At 35.5% G+C, this 22,825-nt stretch overlaps 1 protein-coding gene across 1 annotated transcript in view; it reads left to right on the top strand.

Annotated features, from left to right (window-relative positions):
• Positions 1 to 895: 895 nt before the first annotated feature.
• DDX1 (DEAD-box helicase 1) overlaps positions 896 to 22,825 on the top strand; it is a 32,548-nt gene continuing 10,618 nt past the window's right edge. The window contains exons 1-15 of the mRNA XM_081264344.1: positions 896 to 942; positions 4,033 to 4,084; positions 4,348 to 4,411; positions 5,336 to 5,365; positions 6,088 to 6,184; positions 8,136 to 8,183; positions 12,414 to 12,497; positions 12,705 to 12,788; positions 13,314 to 13,390; positions 13,943 to 14,015; positions 16,265 to 16,341; positions 16,442 to 16,556; positions 17,288 to 17,426; positions 18,068 to 18,128; positions 21,613 to 21,711. Of these exons, the coding sequence (XP_081120470.1) occupies positions 927 to 942; positions 4,033 to 4,084; positions 4,348 to 4,411; positions 5,336 to 5,365; positions 6,088 to 6,184; positions 8,136 to 8,183; positions 12,414 to 12,497; positions 12,705 to 12,788; positions 13,314 to 13,390; positions 13,943 to 14,015; positions 16,265 to 16,341; positions 16,442 to 16,556; positions 17,288 to 17,426; positions 18,068 to 18,128; positions 21,613 to 21,711 (1,116 nt within the window). The 5' untranslated portion in view covers positions 896 to 926. The remainder of the gene's footprint in view (positions 943 to 4,032; positions 4,085 to 4,347; positions 4,412 to 5,335; positions 5,366 to 6,087; positions 6,185 to 8,135; positions 8,184 to 12,413; positions 12,498 to 12,704; positions 12,789 to 13,313; positions 13,391 to 13,942; positions 14,016 to 16,264; positions 16,342 to 16,441; positions 16,557 to 17,287; positions 17,427 to 18,067; positions 18,129 to 21,612; positions 21,712 to 22,825) is intronic.

The raw sequence follows: 22,825 nt of genomic DNA, 5'->3' as shown, positions 1-22,825 counted from the left end.
TGAGCAACCAGAAGCCCAGAGAAATTTCACAACTTGTTCAAGACTACACAGCTAGCAATTGGCACAGCTAGAATTCAAATCCAGAGGGTATGACTCTCAAACTTGTATTTCTAATCATATCTGGATTTAGGGTTTCACTTTTCTCCATGACATTCTGGGACAGACTATGCAGAGTACAGAATGGGCCCTGGAGTCAGCAGAGGTGGCCCAGATCCCAGGTTGCCATCTAGTAGCTCTGTGGTATTAGACAAGTTACTAACTTTCCTGAATCTCAGTGTGTGCATCTAAAGATTCTATTACTACCTGGCAGAGTGGGTGGTGGGATGCATTAATATTCCTTTACTTGTACCATCTTTCTGCAAACAGAAAGGAGTCAAAATTGCCTAGAAGTCAAGCCTGAAATTATCAAAGCTACATCAAACATGTTTGAAAGAAAAGAAAGGAGACCTAAATCTCTACTTATTTCCGTCAAAAATACGTAACAAATATCTAGTGTGTGCCACTAGTCTTGATGTGAGCTGGAGACGGGGGTAGGGGTGGGGGTGGGGGGAGAGGGGTCTGAGGAGGCAGCCAGTAGGGCAGTTTTGCTGTTAGATCAGCCCGGGTCCATGGTTTGACCCTAATCCTCAAACATCTGCTTCCTTGAATGAGGAAAAGTGATCCTGATGACACGTGGCCTGCTCTAAAGAATTGGTAACCACCAGGACGGCTAGTGACCGGTCCTGGCTACTTCGGGAAGGCACCGTCCAGCTGAGCTGGGTCTGCGCTGGGGCTCAGGGTCGAGAGTGGCAAGCCGGGTGTCTTTTCCTCGGTCGGAACCGTTCTCCCGGGGCCGAGTCCCTGCCCGGACTCGGAACGCGAAGGCCCAGGGCCGGAAGCACGCGCTGCCGCGAGCGAGTGAGCCGAGCCACGGAGGACAGGCGAAGATGGCGGCCTTCTCCGGTGCGTTGGTGGGAGCTGGGGGTGGTGTGGGCGGCTCGCTGCACGCCTCGGCCCCGCGGCGGCTGGGGAGGAGCTTTAGGGGCTGCAGCGGACTGCAGGGCGCAGTCCGCTGCAGCCCCCGGGGCCCTGCGCTGCGGGGTCAGTGGCGGCCGCCGAGAGGCCGGTCCGCGCGGCCCAGCTTCGGGGAGGGCATTTCTCGCCAGGTGCTGCCGGGGACGGCACTGCCCCTGCTCCTTCTCAAGCTTCTTTCTCTGGTCACCTCGGCTTTCCGGCCAGTCCGCGCGGGTCGGCGGCAACCAGGCGGCGGCGTTGTGCCAGCTGCTAGCTGATGGCCAGGTTCCTGCCCCTTTGACGTGGCCCTGGCGCTTTGCGACCCAGGTTTTGCCCGCATCGTTTCAGGTTTTGGCCGGGCCTAGAAGCAACTGGGCGTGGGGAGGGGTCATTGGGACAAGTGACGATCTTGCCTCCATTCAGTTGTTTTCAGGCCTTTCGAAGTTAAAAAAAACAAACCCACACAAGGATAAACCTGCACTTCTCTTTGTTGTTAAGGACACTGTATCAATATTAACATTAAATGTCGAAGCCAGAGGGAAAGCATTTTCACTCATGTTTAAGTTAGCCCAACGTAAAATTTGAAAATTAATTGTTAATTTATTCGCCCATGATACGCCATTATTCCAAACAGGATTTGATTTGGCTTATTGAACCCAGTAGTTGGGGTGGGGGATTAATGGAAATTGAACCCAGGGGTGCCCCACTTCGGAGCCACATACTCAGTCTTTTTTATTTGTACTTATTTTATTTAAAAAAAAAGATTTATTTTTTAGTTGTAATTGGACACAATACCTTTATTTTATTTATTTATTTATATGTGGTGCTGAGGATCGAACCCAGGGCCTTGCACTGGCTAAGCAAGCGCTCTACTGCTGAGCCACAACCCCAACCCCTTATTTTTTTATTTTTAGAGCTGCTCGCTTAGTTGCCCAGACTGGCCTTAAATTTGACATTCTCCTTTCTTAGCCTTCTGAGTAGTTGGGATTACAGACAGGCCTGTGCGCACTGGGCTGGGCTTCTCCCTTCCTTTATCATTCTCCTTTTTTGCAACTATAGTTTTATAAAGCTATAATTAGCCTTAAGCATACTAAATATGATAAATTTATATAGTAATAAATTGTTAGGCCTACTTTTAATGTTTTAACCCATTAAAATGACATCAGATGTCACATATTGTATAATTTTCAGTTTTCTCCTGTGAGAATATTAGGAATTCCAAATCTCTAGTCATGTGAGAAATTTCAGATCACCAAAATTAACCTAATTAGAGTCCTGGGGAAATCTACTTAGGGTGATTGCTGTTTTTCTTTTCCTAATTCTCAACCTAACACAGTTTTGGAGCCAAGATCTATCTGTAGAGAAGTTCTAGTTTTTTGTTTATAAAATGCATGTCTTTGTAAGTTATGCACAGATTTCAGTAATGTTGGGGCAGAGAACTGGGAGAAGAGACTGAAATGATGAAATAAAGGCAAAAGTAGGATTAAATAACATGAATATTCTTGTTTTTCCTGTAACTGTTAAAAGTGCTCAAAGAAAACATGCAGAGCTATGACCAGAATGGGACAAGAAATTGTCTGGGATTTGCTGAAAGCAGTGTGTGGTTGCTTTTTCCAGTATTATTGTTTTGCAAGCAGCTTAAGCTTGTGTATACGGCATATTTAAGACCATCACTTCCTTTTTTGAAGCAGTTTGTATTTTAAGAGCAAGAATATAACTGAACTCTAAAGTGGGTAATGCTTAGAAAGATCATCCCTTTAGAGCTTAATTAGCTTCTCTATCTGGATTTTCCTGGGGAGATTTAAAGTTGTGACAGCCTTCTTTTTGAAAATGATGAATCTGTTCACCTGATACAAAATAAAAGTTGCTTTTATAAAGATATATATTTTAAGATTAGCTGTATGCTTTTTCAAAAACTGACAAGAATTACAAAATTTTAAAATTTTGTAATTTCTGGGGCTTGGTAAAGTTTAACTTTTATTCATTTTTATAGTGGTGTATACTTTTGTAATAACAGCAACAAAAGTGCTTTTTATAAATTCAGACTTAAAAATCCCTTCTCCATCTGGAAGGAAAATTGAAGTAATCCAGCTGACTACTCCTTTTATTTATTTATTTATTTTTAAACATTTTCTTTTTTAAGAGAGAGGGAGGGAGGGAGGGAGAGAGAGAGAGAGAGAGAGAGAGAGAATTTTCATATTTATTTTTTAGTTATCGGCAGACACAGCATCTTTCTTTTGTATGTGGTGCTGAGGATCGAACCCGGGCCACACGCATGCCAGTCGAGTGCGCTACCGCTTGAGCCACATCCCCAGCCCAGACTACTCCTTTTAAACTTGAGAAAGTTTACTAAAGAAATGATGAAATGAGAAAACTTAATTGGGAATAGCTTAATCTATTCATTTTGGACTTGCCTTGGTATAGAATTATTTAAATATTTGCAGAGTTAAGAACAGAACTGATCATTTCCAGTTGCCCAAAAGTTGCCACCATTGTCAGCTCCCTCTTCATTTAACCAGAATTTTGATTATGGCTGCCAATACATGTGGGCTGTTCATTTTTCTCAGATCCTTGAGGGTATTCAAATGGTACTGGAATAGGCAAGGTACCTAACTGCCATATCACTTAATGAAGCAACTGAGATGCTGGTTTAGAACCCTAACTGGCCGATTTTTCACTAGTCTTCTAGGAGGTAAACAGCACTGTGAGTACTATGTGCCAGGTGCATTACATTATTATCACTAATCTTCCTATATTCATACCTACAAGGTAAGTCATATAAGCCTCATTTTCTGTGAAGAAAACAGATTATGGCTTTGCTCAAGGTCACTTACTAGTAACTAAAAGCTTGAATTTGAACTCAAGTGTGTCTCCAAAACTTGGACATTGGACATTTCTCAGCAGTTGCTATACTTAGTGGGTCTGATATCAATGAGCCATGCTTTAAAGTCTACCCAGTTCTGTGAAAGGAATCTTAAGAGCAATATGATTTATGATAAGTTTAGTTGTATGGATTTTAAAATTACTTTTTATTTTCAGAGATGGGTGTTATGCCTGAGATTGCACAAGCTGTGGAAGAGATGGATTGGCTGTAAGTACATAGAATCTAAATGCATGGTAACAAGAGTGTTTTATCATTTAAACATTTAGTGACTTTATCAAATATTTTTTTATTCTAGTTGTAAAGTGACACATGGTTTTTCTGGTGATTCTTTCAATTATGTTTCCTTTTTTAACTTGGGCATAATTCTAGCTGAAAAAAATGGTAGCATTTACCAATAAAATGATTTAGTTAGCTTAGGTAGGTGATTTTCTTTTTTTTTAACTAAATTTCTTCACTTGTTATTCTTTTAGCCTCCCAACTGATATCCAAGCTGAATCCATCCCATTGATCCTAGGAGGAGGGGATGTACTTATGGTATGTTTAAATATGATTGTAAAGGGGTGTATTTGTATTGTTTGTGTAGCCCGATTTAAGAATTCCGTAGGCTTAAGAATGATATTTTTACCAAATTAATTTTATTCATTTACCAACACTTATGATACATATGCCATCCAAGTATTGAGTAGAAGCTATGGGGGCACAAGGGAAGAAAGATACAATCTTGGTTCTTGAAAAGTTTAAACCAAGTAGGGGTAGGAAGACGTGCAGAAGTAAATGTCATATGAGAGAGTGGGACACATACTTAGGAGATGCATAGTACTACAGGGTTCAAGTGGAAGTCAGTTTGTCCTTTGGCTTGAGGGATCACAAGGGACTGTTTGGCGGAAGGGAAGATTGAAGAGAAAAACTCCCAAGAAAACCAGTAGGTGGGAGAAGGGGGGATGTGATCCTGGAGTAGTTCAGGTAGATGGGAGCATAAAATACATATTCCTGGGTGGGAGATGTAGCTTGGTAAAATAGGAAATAATATTGTGGGTTGAATTTTTTGGACTTTTGCTCTAGTGTCTTGTTAAAGAATTTGGACATTTTTTGAAAGTGGAAAGTGTGTTAAATAGGTGTGGTACATTGTCAGAATTAGGTTTCTGAGAAGCCTGCTTTGGACGCAGATTGTAATATTGCTCTGTGGGGTTAGATACTATTAGGACATTGTCATAATAATCAGATTAGAATAATGAAGGCTTCAGTTGGATTGGTGGCAATGCAAAGGAAAGAAAGAACAGATTCTTAAGGAATTGAATTAGCAATAGTTAAAGTTGTCTGGGGGAAGGCTGGGTAATCTTGAAGTACTGTGAAAATAAAGGCAGCTAGTTAAGTGTTAAAGAGTTCTACATGGTTTCATTTTAATTTCATCTATGTAATTGACAGTTTTATGTAAATCAATTTTTTCCCCCAATTCAGGCTGCAGAAACAGGAAGTGGAAAAACTGGTGTAAGTAATACATTCAAATTAACATTTCAATTTAATTAAGAGCTGAATTTTAAAGTGTCTTTGAACCATAGTGTTATTTTGAAATATTTACTAAAACAACCACCTCCAAGGCTGGGATTGTGGCTTAGTGGTAGACTGCTTGCCTAGCATGTGTGATGCACTGGGTTTGATTCTCAGATAAATAAGTAAAATAAAGGTCCATCAGCAACTGAAAAAATATTAAACAAACCCCCAAACAACCATTTTCAAACTGTAAGCAATTGATGGCTTTCCATTGAGTAATGTCTTTGTTATCAACAAACTGAACATCTACAAGAGTATGGCTTTAAGAATATAGATTTAAGCTTGTCTTGGGAATTGTGGTATCTTTAGTTTTTACACTCATTTCAGAATTTTAATGCAGTGGTTTAGTGATAAAGAAATGATTTACAGTTGGCCTCGTCTAGAGAAACCATTTGTCAGACTAGATGATACTTTTTAGTTTAGGTTTGTTCTGAAGGGCCTTACTGTTTATGTTTTGGGTTATCAGCTGCCTTCTGCTTTGTTCATTCAATAACTCCCTGTTATCTTACTGGTGTTTTGGGTTTGGGAAAATGAAATTAGAGCAGCAATCTGGAATGCATGTAATTATTCAATGTGTATGTATAACCTTTGTCATTCATATTGATAATTAACTTATTAATACCTGACACTAATTAAAAAAAATTTTGTTTCTTTGATAGGCTTTCAGTATTCCAGTTATACAGATAGTTTATGAAACTCTGAAAGACCAACAAGAAGGGAAAAAAGGAAAAACAACAATTAAAACTGGTGCTTCGGGTAATTATTATAGATGGATGTTTTCTTTTGTGTAAATCATTAATTCTCATTCTGACATTTAGAAGTTCGAGGTTTGGTATGCCTTTTTATTACCAATACCTGCAGTGTAATATTAGAATTTGGTGTCCTGGAAAACAGGGATGCTAAGTGCCATTTAGAACCCACGTAGTGAAATATTGTCCCTTGTAAAATAAGAACAGTGTTTTCTTTGTGAAAACACTGGAAGTTTGGAAATTACACTTAGTTATCTTTGTGTCTTTTTTAACCTTTTAATTTTTTATGTCTAATATTAAAGATAAATTGGTACAACATTTTGCAAAGGAAATATTGAAGAAGGATTTTACAGATAATTTATAGAGTAGAAACCCATGATGGTGGGAAAAGAAGTGTGCTTTTTTTTTTTTTTTTTTTTTTTTTTTTTTGAGGTTGGAAGGAAGGAACCCAGAGAGTTAAAATGTAAAGTATAAATTTTATAGTCAATTTTTTTTCAGTTCTGTTTCAGTTGGTTCTTTTATTAAGTTTATGATTCTTTCTCTGCCATGAACAATCCTACTTTTATTTTACATTATGTTGCTTTTGTTAAACACTTTTTAAACTCTGTTTTATTTTAGTTAATCTGTGGTTTTGTTATAATTTAACAAAACTTATATTTCAAAGTCACTTGTGTCATATTACAAAATAGGATTGTGACAAAATAGCAAGCTTAAGTAGAGTGAATGGGCATATCACATTTTCTTTTTGCTTGTTTGAAAATAACAATGTTATATAGTTCATAGAATTCATTTATAATTGAATTGTGAAATAGAAAATGGGTATAACTATTTAGACTATTGGTTTATTATAAAATAGTTTCAGAATTTGTCATAACTGTATGTCATCTTTTATTTGAGATGATTATAAAAGAGAATTCTTCTAAAGCAGGACAATTAGAATGGTGATGTTTTGAAAAAAATCATGTCCTCTGAGAAATAAAAAAGATATAGAAATATGGAGAAGTACAAAAGGAGATAGGGTAATTGTCAACTTGTGGAGGAGATCTGCAGAGAAAATAATTCTAGAAAGTAGGACCAGGACCAGTTCAAAATAATCTGCATGATTTCTGTTTAACTTAAGTACTTCCCAATACCTAGATTGAGCCAACAGTGGAGGAGAGAACCTCCAGAAAGATAGTTCTCCATTAGTCCAAGTATTTAAGCCAATGATGGAAATCTTTTTTTTTAAGCTCTTGATGGACACAATATCTTTATTTTTATTTATTTTTATGTGGTGCTGAGTATAAACCAAGTGCCTCATGCATGCAAGGCAAGCACTCTACCACCGAACTACAACCCCAGCCCCATGATGGATATCTTTTGATCAGAAATGATCTAGAAAGGATTTCTACCTTGGGCAGGAAGTTGGACTAGAAAATAAGGTTCTCCTTAGCTATTATAATTCTTTATTCATAGACTATTAAAATATTTTAGAAAAGGAAAATTTCAATCCCCAAAAAACAAAAATGTGTGACTTTTTAATATGACTGAATTAAGATAAAGGTCTTGCTTTTCCTTTAATAATAATAGAAGTATAATTATTAGACTCTGAAATACAGGCCAGTTATTGATATTATGATTGAAGTCAGCATGCTTATTTACCTAAATTTCATTTTACCAACCATCTAAGTAGGAGTGAGGACAAAGATCAAAGTCACCTAATAAAAAGTGCACTTAATCAAGTAAGAAAATAAGAATTTAATCCTAGATAAGCCAGTGATTACTATCTTTGACATGTTTTGATTTTCAACAAAAAAGCTCTAGCTTTATATATATATTCTAAATAATGTGTGTGACCATATTGAATCTAGAGGAATTAAGATATCATGTAAAATATAGCATATGTGCTTTGTTTTTTTTGTAGAGTATTTTTAATGTCATATATTTCTGGGTAACTTTTCTTATTGTAATTGGTTTAGTGCTCAACAAATGGCAAATGAATCCATATGACAGAGGATCTGCTTTTGGTAAGTAGACAGATTTTACCTGCTCCTCTGTAATTCAGAAACTTTCTTTTGAAAAATATGTGAGACTATTAAGAAAATTATGAAAAAGTCTAATAAATGATCTAATTTACCAGATATTGGAAAACAGTTACTACAATTAAGCAGTATAATACTGAAATAGGACTAGACAGCAGAATGTAATGGAAATAAATCTCAGTTAATATGCAAGGAAAAAAATAGTGTTTCATTTCAGTGAAAAAAAAAGGATTTATTCAGTGAAGCCTGCTGGCACAATTGATGATCCATCTGGAACAAGATAAAATTGACTTCTGTTTCATATCAGAATTAGAAATAAATTCTATATGTGTTTAAGATTTAAATTGTGTGTGTGTGTGTGTGTAATCATATATAAGTGTAGAAAATCACATACATAATTTACTGGTGAAACATTATTAACCCAAATAGGAATCTCAGAAATTATAAAAGAAAACATAGGTGTAGTTGTATAGTTTTGTTTTTTTTTTTAATGTGAAGAAGATATCATAAAAAGGTAGTAGACAAGTAATAGATACAGAATACATGGAATGTTGATGAAAGATGAGGAATCATTATAAATTAATAAAGGTTCATTGTGTAGCTAGCAGATAAAGTTTTATCAATTTTGGTAAGACACAAGCAATAAGAAAAATCTGCAGAGGGATATAAAATTAACACCCATAAATCAATTACATTCCTATACATCAGTAATGAATCAACTGAAAGAGAAATTAGGAAAACTATCCCATTCATAATAGTCTGAAACTGAATAAAATATTTGGGAATCTGTCTAACAAAAGAGGTGAAAGACCTCTACAATGAAAACTATAAAACACTCAAGAAGGAAATTGAAGAAGACTTTAGAAGATGGAAGGATCTCCCATGTTCTTGGGTAGGCAGATTTAATATTGTTAAAATGTCCATACTACCAAAAGCACTCTACAGATTTAATGCAATTTCTATTAAAATTCCAGTGACGTTCTTCATAGACATAGAAAAAGCAGTTATGAAATTAATTGGAAAAATAGGCCCAGAATAACCAAAGCAATCCTCAGCAAGAAAAGTGAAACAGGAGGCATCACAATACCAGAGCTACAGTAAGAAAAACGGCATGATATTGGCACCAAAACAGACATGAAGACCAGTGCTTCAGAATAGAAAATGTAGAGACAAACCCACATAAATACAGTATCTCATACTAGACAAAGGTGCCGTAAACATACATTGGAGAAAAGATAGCCTCTTCAACAAATGGTGCTAGGAAAACTGGAAATCCATGTGTAGCAAAATGAAATTAAACCCCTATCTCTCACGCTACATAAAACTCAACTCAAAATGGATCAAGGACCTACACATTAGACCTACACTATAAGAAAAAGTGAGTCCAAATCTCTTATCATGTCGCATGAGGAACTGAATTCTTCAATAAGACTCCTAAAGTACAAGAAATAAAATCAAGAATCAATAGATGGGGTGGTATCAAACTACAAAGCTTTTTCACTGTAAAGGAAACAATTAAGAACGTGAAGATTGGGGTAAAAATGGGAGTTCATAACCCACTTGAATCTAATGTATGAAATATGTCAAGAGCTTTGTAATGTTTTGAACAACCAATAAAAAAAAATTAAAAAAAAAAACTTGTTCCAAACAATAAAAAAAAAAAAAAAAGAACGTGAAGAGAGAGCCTATAGAATGGGAGAAAATCTTTGACACCTGTACGTAGAGCATTAATTTGCAGGATATATAAAGAACTCAAAAAACTTCACACCAAAACAATAAATAACCCAATCAATAAGTGGGCAAAGGAACTGAAAAGACACAGAAGAAGAAATACAGTCAATCGATTAATATATGAAAAAATGTTCAACATCTCTAGCAATTAGAGGAATGCAAATTAAAACTAAGCACTGAGATTTCATCTCCAGTCGGAATGGTAATTATCAAGAATTTAAGTAACAATGTTGGCAAGGATGTGGGGGAAAAGGTGCACTCATACATTGCTGGTGGGTATGCAAATTGGTATCACCACTCTGGAAAGCAGTATGGCGATTCCTCGGAAAACTTGGAATGGAACCACCATTTGACCCAGTTATCCCACTTCTTGGTTTATACCCAAAGGACTTATAATCAGCACATCAGTGACACGGCCACATCAATATTTGTACTAGCTCAATTCACAATAGCTAAGTTATGGAACCAATCTAGGTACCCTTCAACAGATGGATGGATAAAGAAAATGTGAATAAAGGGAAGGAATGGGGATGGATGGAATGGGAATAGGAAAGAGTAGAATGAATGTGACATTACTTTCCTATGTTCGTAACATGAATACACTACCAGTGTAACTCCACATCCCATACAACCGAAAGAATGGGAAGTTATAGTTCACAAATGTATAATATGTCAAAATACATTCTACTGTCATAACTAAAACCATAAAAAGTTAAAAAAGAAATCTGCAGAAGATATTAATAGACAGCAAAGCAAAACATTCAAATGTTCAATAAATATTCAAATTATCAGACGTACAGGTAGTAGAGAAATGGAAATAAAATTCAAAAGGATGACTAACCTATGAATTATTGTGTCTGGAAAGCAGTATGGCCTTACCTACAAAAATTAAAGATATATATTTTTTTATTCTTATTAGAATAAAAGTACTGTTATGCAAACATAATTGTATAAAGCTATTTGTTGAACCACTATTTGTAATGGGAAGAAAACTGAAAACCTGTCAACAAAGTAAATGCTATTGCTAGGAGAGCAGTTATCAAACATTAGTGTATATCCTAGGACTATTGTGCAACCATTACAAAGAATGAGTCAGAATCTCGAGTTGGGGAGTGTTCATCTGTTGTTGATGACCATGAAAAGCAGGATGCAAGAAATGTAAGATGGACATGATGAGGAATCATGCCAAAACAGCCCACCCCCAAAACCAAAAACTGCTAATTTTTATCACACACCATTTATATGAAATTTTTTATCTGTATGTTACATAAAGAATTTTAAGGGATGGGGTTGTGGCTCAGTGGTAGAGCACTTGCCTAGCATGTGTGAGGCACTGGGTTCGAGTCTCAGCATCACATAAAAATAAATAAAGGTCCATTGACAACTAAAAAAATAGTTTTAAATATAAAAATTTTAAGGAGATATATATCATTGCTAGAGGACTTTTTTAAAAGTTCAGAGTTTTGTATAACTCGTTATCGTATCATGAGTAAGCATTTGTACTTTGAATAATTTAATCTTTTGAAAAGGGAAGTAAGATATGTGATGAAGTGGTTTCTTAAAAAAATTGTTCTCCAGCAGCTGGGCATGGTGGCGCATGCCTGTAATCCCATCAGCTTGGGAGGCTGAGGCAGGAGGATTGCAAGTTCAAAGCTAGCCTCAGAAACTTAGCAAGGCCCTGTCTCAAAATTTAAAAAAGAAAAATAAGAAGGTTTGGGGTTGTGGCTCAGTGAGTGGTTAAGTGCCCTGAGTTCAATCTCTAATACAAAAAAAAAAAAAAAAATGAAGAAGCAAAAAATATATTTGTTCTACATTCAGGTACTAAATATGAGTTGCTGACAAGAACCAGAGTAGCAGCTATATTTTCTTTCTAGTATAGACAAAAACTAAATTTTTGCTTGACTTCAGTAAGCATTTACTATGTGGACATCACAGTGACCAATTGTGGTATATAATATAGAACCTTATCTTTTATTAGATATTTTAGCGTAACATACATGTTTATATGCTATTTCCTACTTTCCCACTATGATTTCTGGGTCCGTTATCTTTTAATATAGTGACCACTCAGGTTTAATGTCAGCATAAAATCAGGGCTAGAAATGATGGATGGGTACTGCATTATGCTTGAGTGCCAGTTTCTTTAAAGGACTGTAGAGGATGGTTGCCTAAACACATCTGCTGGTGATGCAAGTCAGGTTAGGGCCTATTGATTCCTTTCTAGATGTGTTGCTCTGAAATCTTTTCCTCTTTGTAACAGATGACAGTGTAGAATCTAGCCCTCAACATAGCCAAAGATATCTGGGTGATGAGTAAGGGCAGTTAGTTTTAGGGAAAGTCCTGGCTATCACCCAGGAATCAACAAGTCTCAATTTTCTGGAACATTGTAATACAAGTGAAGGAATTATTAGTCAAACTTAAGATATTTATTTCACAATGCATGATTTATAAAGCTTGTACTGATGAGTTTTTTCTCAAATCCAGCAATTGGGTCGGATGGTCTTTGTTGTCAAAGTAGAGAAGTGAAGGAATGGCACGGATGCAGAGCTACTAAAGGATTAATGAAAGGTATGCGAATGGCATTTTTACTTGTGTAACCCTTTGAAACTCTATCAATGCATGAATTTCCCTAAAGTTACTTTAAATCAAGGATCTGAGATTTTTAATTGTAAAAAATGACTTTGAATTCTTCATTTGGTACATACACATTGTTGTTATGTAGTAAATGAGTCATATATGTGATTTACATAAATCTAAAAAGTTTTGCCCTTATAGGGAAACATTACTATGAAGTCTCCTGTCATGACCAGGGGTTGTGCAGAGTTGGGTGGTCTACCATGCAGGCCTCCCTAGATCTAGGTAAGTGTCCCTAAAGTAAATGAATTGGTTGAGTTATTCATGGATTGTTAACATTTTATTATTTTGGGGAAACAAAATAATAGACTTAACTATAAAAGGTTTATATTTTAAAGTCCTAGAAATAGAATTTATGTGTACTTCACTCTGTTGCAAGAAAGATTTGAACTAAGCAATTCATATAACAGTACAAAATTAGGGGAAGTAAGATTAAAAATATGATTGGAGTCAGGGTGAAGTTAATATGCATGAATACATCCACACGTACTGCTTAGATGCTCCACATTCTTGTAAAATTGTGCCTGAATTTCTTAGTGGCCAGAGCGAAGTGGGATGGAGTGGTGCATATGTCTGTTATGTCCAGTGGTCTCCACAGGCTAAGAGTGCTTCAGTTGTTCCCTAAATTCAGAAATTTGAGTGAAGAATTTCCTGTGGTTTGTTGAAATGAAGATATAAGATTACTTCTTGAACAGGGCTTTTAATTTCCTACTTACTCTTACTACATACTTAAGCTACTTTTAAATCTAGGTACAGACAAGTTTGGATTTGGCTTTGGTGGAACAGGAAAGAAATCCCATAACAAACAGTTTGATAATTATGGAGAGGTAAGTAAGCTATGCTGTTATTGATTTAAGCATAGCATTAGTGAGTTTTGTTGCATGCTTGATTAGTTATAACTGAGGGTATAGAAATTATTCTCAAACTCAAGTATATTTTCTATGTATTTTCCACAGAAATTTCAGATGTGGATTTCAATGAAGATATATTATAAAACTAGATAAATATGTAGTAATTATAACTTTTCTTTCATGCCATTTATTAACCCCTCCAAAATATATTACATAATTTCCTCTTTTTACCCATTCTGGTTTTGGCTTTGGCTCTTATATTGTTCCCGATTCTTAGTTTTAGTTACGGTGATTCTAAATATAGTTGTTCTGGTGATCTTAATGTTAGTGAGCCTAAATATGTTGATTTTAAAAGGCTGTCAGGTGAGTCTGCCATTATATATGTGTAATTCTTTAATAGATATTTTTAATACCATGTAGAGGTTATTTTGAAACACCAACATGCTTTTGATGCAGCTATATTTGAACTTTTAATGTCATTTAAGATATTGCTTTCTATTAATAACACTTCACTTTCTGGGTTTCTAGGAATTCACTATGCATGACACCATTGGATGTTACCTAGATATAGATAAAGGACATGTCAAATTCTCCAAAAATGGTAAGCTCTCTGTGGATTTTATTAGCAAAAAGGTATAATTCAATATTGTGAGGGTTTTTTTTTTTTGCCTTAATCTTCTTACCCTGTATTTCAATTCTCTGTCTCTTCCACCCTGTCTTTAATTTGAACAAATATTTATTGAACATAGGCTATGTGTCAGGACCCCTGGTAAGAACTGGAGATAACTGCAGAAAATGGAATAGACAGACAAGGTTATGTCAGTAGAACTTGCATGTTAGTGAGTAGAGGCAAAGATGTGAGTGTTAGGTGGTAACAATTCTATGAGGGACACTATAAAATAGGGGAAAGAAGTAGACAGTGGTAGCAGTCTGAAGATGTGTGCTTTTCTACAGGGTCGACAGAGAAGGTTTTGCTGATGATGTGACATAAGTAGAAGCCAGAGTTGGGTGGTGGGCTCTGCAGATAATCTTTTTTTTTCATTTTCTTGAAAATGCATAATTTCATTCTTCTTTTTTTCCCATATTGTTTATGTTTTAATTTGTTATATATGACAGCAGAATGCATTACAATTCATATTACACACATAGAGCACAATTTTTCATATCTGTGGTTGTACACAAAGTAAAGTCATAGCATTTGTGTCTTTATACACGTACTTAGGGTAATGATGTCCATCTCATTCCACCATCTTTCCTACGCTCATAACCTCTTCCTCTCCCTTCCCTTTTCCCTTTTCCCCTTTGCCCTATCTAGAGTTCATCTAATCCTTCATGTCATCCTTCCACCACCATGACATTATGTATCAGCATCCTTAAATCAGAGAAAACATTTGGTATTTGGTTTTTTGGGATTGGCTGACTTCACTTAGAATTATACTCTCCAGTTCCATCCATTACCTGCAGATGCCATGATTTTATTTCTTTTAATGCTGAATAATATTCCATTGGTATATATACCACATTTTCTTTATCTGTTTATCTACTATAGGGCCTCTAGGTTGGTTCCACAGTTTAGCTATTGTGAATTGTGCTACTATAAACATTGACGTGGCTGTGTCACTGTAGTATGCTGTTTTTAAGTCCTTTGGGTATAAACTGAGGAGTGGGATAGCTGGGTCAAATAGTGGTTCTATTCCCAGTTTTCTAAGGATTCTCCATGCTGCTTTTTATATTGGCTGCACCAATTTGCAGTTCCACCCGCAATGTACAAGTGTGCCTTTTTTCCCCACATCCTTGCCAACACTTGTTGTTTGTATTTATAATAGCTGCCATTCTTCAGATAATCTTATAAGAGCATTTTAGGTAGAGGAAGCAGACCTGAAAGGCCTTGAGATGGAGTGTGCTCTAGGGACCTAAGAGTGAGTAGACCCATGTGTCTGAGCTTGCAGGAGGTGGTAGAATAGTGAGGGAGGCTATAATACAAACTTTGCTTTTTATTTTGAGTGAGAACTTTACTATGGTTTTAGGCATAGGAATGGCATTATCTTTCTTTAGTTTAACAGTATTCTTGCTTCTGTGTTGAAAACAGACTGGGGGATGAGGAGTGGGTTGAGATCACCTAGGGAATAAGGGGAGATAAAGAACAGAAGAGATCTAAGGCCTGGGTTCCTGTGGCTAGAAGTATGCATACTGAGGAGAATCCAGCAGAGAGTGAGGAGAGGAAAACCAGGAGGAGCAGAACCAGGGAACCAGGTCTTAGGGTCCAGGTGAAGAAAGTGTTTTAAGGAGGAGGGAGCAGTCAGGGTTGGGTCCAGTGCTGCTCAGGGGTCTTGTCTAGAAAGATATGAGGAGTGAGAATTAACTGCTGGATTTGGTGGGGCACATCAATGCTCTTGACAGTTGTTTTAGATGAGCAAGAAAATGGGTGATGGAGTGGTTGAGCTGATTGGGAGTCAGATCAATAGAAAATGGAAGAAAAGGAAGTGGATATACTAAAAAAAAAAAAAATGGAAACCCAAAAGTTTTACTTCTAAAAAGTGAAGGAAAAAGGAAGATAAGTAAAGTGGAAATGGGCTCGAGGGAGAGTTGCTTGTGTTCTAATGTGGAGTATGTTTGTATGCTAAGGAATGTCTAGTGGCAGTGGTCTGATGTAGGGGTAGGGGAGGGACAGTTTAGGAGTAAAGGAGAAAAGCGAAGAGGTTGGCCTGAGGCAGCACAATTTATCCAGGGGTTCCAGGGGGGAAGCATTAATGCAGACACATTTGTAGATTCGATGGTGTGAATATGTGGAAGTTCTTTTCTCATTGTTACATTTTTTGTTTTCTTGTTTTTTAATTTTTTTTTCTTAAGGGAAAGATCTTGGTCTGGCATTTGAAGTACCACCACATATGAAAAACCAAGCCCTCTTTCCTGCTTGTGTTTTGAAGGTAATTATTTAGGAAAATTTTGGTATAATTATAATCTGCTTGATATTCATTATTTTGTATTAAGTTAATTTTTAAAATTTTGTCCTTTATTCAATGCTAGAATGCTGAACTAAAATTTAACTTTGGTGAAGAAGAATTTAAGTTTCCACCAAAAGATGGTTTTGTTGCTCTTTCCAAGGCACCAGATAGTTACGTTGTCAAATCACAGCACACAGGTATTGCATCTGTGCGGGTAAGATTTTCTAGATTGGGGCATTAGTGAAAACTCTAGTAAGTAGGGTTTCTCATAGTGAGTCACATATCCCTTTCTTTCTGTTTACTCTTTCTTTTCTATTTACTCTGTAAAATTCAATTTTAAAACCTAATTCATAAACCCTAGTTTCAGTTTAGGCATTTAGGGCATCTCAGTCATGGTGGTAAATGACAGCTAACATGTGTGGCTTGTGCCATGGTAGAATGTTAAGTGCTTTACATGGGCTATTTGATCTTCACAACAACTCTATAATGTAGAAGTCTTTCCATTTTACGGACAAAGAGCCTGAGGAATAGGGACTTGAAGTAACTTGCCCAAGGTGCCAGGGCAAATAAGTGGTAGAACTAAATTCAAATCCAAGCAATCTGGCTTCAAAGCTTATGCTTTTACCCATTGTATTGTAATATGTTTTATTTATTTAAATTAAGAACATTCCCTAGCTAGTTTTTCACAAAACAAATAAGTCATTTCACAGACATATCAATTACAATCATTGCAAGTAGGTTTAATTTAAAGAAGCCTTATTTCATTTTAGGAATTTTAGCCTTATCGTATCTTGTTTTACTTTCACCTATACTTTTTGATAATTTTTATTAAAAATTTTGATGCTGGAATGCTCATCCTCATGTTTTACAAATAATGGTATTTTTAGGCATGATTTAAAAGTGTTCTAATACTTTTTATTCTCCTAAGGTAATGCGCAGGTGACACAAACAAAGTTTCTTCCCAATGCTCCAAAAGCTCTCATCGTTGAACCCTCTCGTGAATTAGCTGAACAAACTTTGAATAATGTCAAGCAGTTTAAGAAATATGTTGATAATCCTAAATTAAGGTAAGTTTTCCTTTTATACTCAACTGCCTGTTATCTTTAGATTGGAAGTGTTTTGGAAGAAGAGTAAAGTAGAATAAAGAGGTGTATATATATATATATATATATATATATATATATATATATATATATAATATACATGTGAGGTATATAAGTATATACTTTGACATACAGTAACAATGTTTGCATATAAAACTTCATACATTTGGTAAGTAATGGATTTGATTTTTCGTGGTTAATCAAACAATGTTAGAGTGAAAATTAACTTTTAAAGGGAGCATTTCATTCAGTGTTAGATTAATTTTATCCCTTCATCTTCATGGAAAGTTACTGCTCTGGTTTCTAGCATGGTTTTGAACTTCTTTCCCATGGTGGTGACTTATTTCTGTTGGGCATTCAGACACAGAGCTCTTTCTGCCATTGGAAGAAGGCCATAAGCTAAGTGATCTCGTGGAATTTCTCGCTCAGTAGCAATCCCTTTACTCTTAAGAAAGGCATAGCATATAAGTAGACTACTCTCTGTTACTTACTTTATGGTAGATTCTTTTTTTAATGACTTATTCCCACCAAAAAGAAACATGTACAAATCAGTGTAAAGCAGACTTTAATGTTCTTTCTACATTATCATTTGATATTTATTTCAGGGAGCTTCTGATAATTGGAGGTGTTGCAGCACGGGATCAGCTCTCTGTTTTGGATAATGGGGTGAGTTGTGCATATGTATGTATAGAGAGAAAAAGGTCAATAGAAATCAGGTTACAGAAGCTTGAACCATCCTAATTTTTAAAAAGTAGCATTATGTGTTGTCATTTGGCAATATAGGGCAATTAATTAAGAGTCACTCTTTTTTGGGATAATGGGGAGAAAGAACTGGTGTTGAAGATAAAAATGCTAATAAGGTAGATGCAGAGAAGAGTAGAAGGTTTTTTAGTGACCCTTGGGAAGGATAAATAATGTTAAGACAGTCTATAGTGGTTCCATTAAGGAGAGAAATGAGTTCATCTATGTGGAAGGCTGTGCTCAGGCATGTCATTTTGAAGTACAAAACTAAGATTGTGTGATGATCCCTAGTAGTGTGGAAGAAGTTTGGAAAATTCTTAACTGCTGGTCAGTTTTATGAAGGTTAGTATTTTATATATACACTCACATATAATATTGAAACAACTTTTTTTCTTACTAATTTTCCTTTCCAAATATTTAATAATGTAACTTAAACCATCTGATACTATTTCATGACAGGTATGTTACCCTCCAATTCCACTGGTGCCCCTGTCAAACTAAATTTGATACTGAGTAGACTTAGATTTGACCTGGTCTGGTATATTAAGAGCAAGGAGACATATTCTTATACTCATTAGTACTATTCTGAATAATATTGCTTTGATATATTTTTATTTAGTGTTATATTTTCCTTTAGAGGTTTGTAATACAGATTTAATAGGCTTATTCCTAGTTTTAATTTCTTTTAACCCAAACCTAATTTTTTCACAAGATAACTAAATTTCTCATCTCCTATTTTCTAGCTGCAGAACTTTGAGGGAATTAGATCTGCTTTCATTAGACTTATTTCAAAATTAGATACTAACTGAAGCCAATAGCAAAGTAAAAGCAGAGTTATTCCCTGGCTTTCTTGGCAGAATTTGATTTTATTCTACTTCTTAGGAAATCTGATATGTTCACCTTCTGCTCTTCTTCCATTATACATTTTCTCTGTTATTTTTCCCCATCCCTCTTTTGGGTCCTATGTTGGGGTACAAGTCAGTTTTGGAGTTACAGAGTAGAATTATTTTAGTTTGTAACTTTTAAAGTTGATATATTGTGTACCATGTGCAGGTGAGGCCACATGGAGTGATTAGTGCTATTGTACAAGTCAAATATTTCTTTCAGACTTTTTTTTTTAAACCTGTGGTTGTTTGTATCTGTTTCTGGTCCACTTTACCTGCTGAAATCAAGGAGGGTGGAAACTGAATGGTTCAGTCCTGTACTAAGGAGATGTTACGCACAGTGCCCGAATGCTGTTTTGTTCCCTGATACGTACAGACCTCTCGTTATGCTTGGTACATAGTAGATTGTTAATACATTGAACAGATTTTATTTTCACATTTTCAGATAACATTCTCAAAGTTGAACTGGCTTCTCATCATTATAAATGAAACAATGGTTCATAAATATCCATTTCATTTTTCATGAGAATATAAGTTCCTCATACTAGATCGCTGAAGTCCCTTCAGGATGGTGCTCTGTTTGTCAAGGGGTGAGATATTGAAGCAATGGGACTGGAGGAATAACTTGGTTAGGAGAAAGCTATGTTTTTATTCTAGGTTGGAGAAAATAATAAAAAGAATAGAAGTATTTATGATTTTTCATGTCTATCGATAAATAAGTTTTGAGTTGTCTAATAAATTAAATGATTTTATGTGATAACCTTATTTGTTGGTTCACACAAGTAGATCCACATACACATTTAAAAATACCTAACTATGGGGCTGGGGTTGTAGCTTAGTGGTAGTGTGCTTGCTTAGCATGTGTGAGGTACAGGCACTGGGTTTGATCCTCAGCACCACATAAAAATAAAAGTATTGTGTCTGTTTACAACTAAAAAAAATTTAAAAAAAAACAACTAACCTTTATTGGCTGTTTTTTTTAGAAATGAGCCAGGCACTGTGCTAAGTGCCTAACATTTTCTTATTTAGTTCTCACAACAGCACTCTGAGATGGTACTCTTCCCCATTTTTACCTATTTGAAAGAGGGCTAATACCAAATATTAAGTAACATGCCCCAAAATGAACAATTCACAGATAGAGCTTCACTCTGAAGCCATGATCCTCATCACTGTCCCTTTGTATTTGACTCTAAGACAAGTGTCGGAGAATGCAGAGTATTTTTTGTACTGGCCTGGAGGTTCCCTGTATTATTCTCTTTTGTGTATGTTTGGAAATCTTTATGATAAATTCAAAATGGCTGTCATTTGAATTTTGAACTTTAGGTTTGAATCCCAGCATGAGTACTTACTAGCTGTGAAATCTAAATGTGTCTGACTTTAGCATTCTAAACTTCAGTGTCCTTATTTAAAAATAGGAATAATAGCTGGGTGCAGTGATGCATGCCTATAATCCCAGTGACTGGGAGGCTAAGGCAGGAGGATTCTAAGTTCAAGGCCAGCCTCAGTAATATAACAAAACTGTCTCAAAATAATATATAAAAAGGGCCAATGATGTAGCTCAGTTGTAGGACATTCCTATGCTCAATCTCCTGTGCTGCAAAGAATAAATGTTAATATTTAATAAATATAAATTAATATTAATTAATTTTATGTAATGGTCACATGAAATGAAACTTGTAAGACATTAAATGTATAGTGCCTATTCATTATAAGCAAGTGAGAATTAGTAATTATTAGTGTTTTCTTGGACAGTCTGATCACCATTACTGTTAATTATATCCAAGTTTATTGAGCACTTGGCAAACTAAGCATCGAGTGCTTTATGTGTCTTCTCAATTATCACAACCATCTTGCAAAAACAGATGGTATTCGCCCCACTAAAAACTAAGAAAATTGAGGGGCTGGGGCTGGGGCTTAGTGTTAAAGTGCTTGCCTCGCATGTGTGAGGCACTGGATTTGATCCTCAGCACCACCTAAAAATAAATAAAGATACTGTGTGTTCATCTACAACTAAAAAAAAAAAATTTTTTTTTAAAATACGAAAGTTGATACTAAAAGATACCAGAGAAGTTAAGGTCAAACAGCTGAGTATGTTAGAACTGGGACTTGACTCCTGATTTTTTGTTTTGTTTTGTTTTGTTTTAGTAGTGGTTTTGGTAGTACTAGGGATTGAATCCTGGGCCTTGTGTATGCTAGGTAAGGACTATCTCCCAGACCCTTGAATACTGGTTTCATTTCAGAATATATGTTAATTTATCTGATTTTTTTAATGCTTAGAAAATACAAATTTTATATATCAGGCTTTTATAGTTAAGGTTGTCCACAATCAGTTGACAAAATCTTCACATTAATTTCCAAATATAATTTTATTATACAGCATTATCTATAGGTCCTTTTTTATAAATTGACTGTGACTACTTCAATATACATGTTTTTGTTGTAAGTAGACAATTATTGGTTGCCATTTTAAAGTTATTCTAATAGTTCTTCAGTTCTCATTAGGTGCTTCTTTTGCTATTTTGCAGGTTGATATTGTTGTAGGCACCCCAGGAAGACTAGATGATTTGGTGTCAACTGGAAAGCTGAACTTATCTCAAGTTAGATTCCTGGTCCTGGATGAAGCTGTATGTTGAAATATAGTCATGCTTTCAAAAGAACTTTGCTTATGCTTTTTTAGATAAAATATGTAAAGTGAAAAAACACAGTTCAGTCATGAGCTCACTAACTAAAGATAATAATAATTGTTAACAGTTTGGCCTATTTTCATCCATTCTTTATATTGATATAAATACAATTGATACCTTCAACACTCCAGCATATAGGCACAGGCAACTTTCTTGTTAGGATGCCTAAAGCTTAGGAAATAATGCAAGAGTTAATAAGTAGGATGGCATATTAAAAAGCTTCCACATAGCAAACAAAACAATTAGTTATATGAGGAAAAAGTTACAGAATGGGAGATAATCTTTGCTAGCTACTTTGCTGACAGATTAATAATGTCTAGAATATGTAAAGAACTCAAAAACCTTTACACCAAAAAATCAAATAACTCAATTAGTAAATAGAATAGATACGTCTCGAAGAAATACAAATGGCTTGCAAATATGTGAAAAAAATGTTCAACATCATTAGCAGTTAGGGAAATGCAAATCAAAACTACACTGAGATTTTATCTCACACCATTCAGCATGGTAGTCATCTAGAATACAAGCAATAATAAATGCTGGAGAGATTGTGGAGAAAAAGGAACACTTTTATACTGTTGGTGGGAATGTAAATTTGTATAACTACTTATGTAAGTCAGTATGGAAGCTCCTCAAAAGACTAGTCATGAAACCACCTTGCAACCCAGCTATACCACTCCGTGGTATTTGTCTTAAAGAGTTAAAGTGAACATACTACAGTGATATATGCATACCCATGTTTATAGCAGCACAATTCATAATAGCCAAACCATGGAACCCATCTAGGTGTCCATTAACAGATGAATGCATAAATGAAATAGTATATAAACACAATGGAGTTTTATTCAGCCATAAAGAAGAATGAAAGTATGTCATTTGCAGGAAAATGGATAGAACTAGAGACCATTATGATAAGGGAAATAAACTAAATTCAGGAAGTCAAGGGTTGTATGTTTTCTCTCATATATGGAAGCTAGAGAGGTAAAAGAAAAAGAAAGGTAGGGGTGGATCTCATGAAAATCAAAGGGAGATCAGTAAAGAGACCAAGGGGTGA

The sequence above is a fragment of the Spermophilus citellus genome (genome assembly GCF_964194105.1).
Source record: "Spermophilus citellus genome assembly, chromosome: 13".
Lineage (NCBI taxonomy): Eukaryota > Metazoa > Chordata > Mammalia > Rodentia > Sciuridae > Spermophilus > Spermophilus citellus.
Note: the sequence above shows the minus strand (reverse complement) of the source record. Positions and strands in the feature narration are given on the sequence as shown.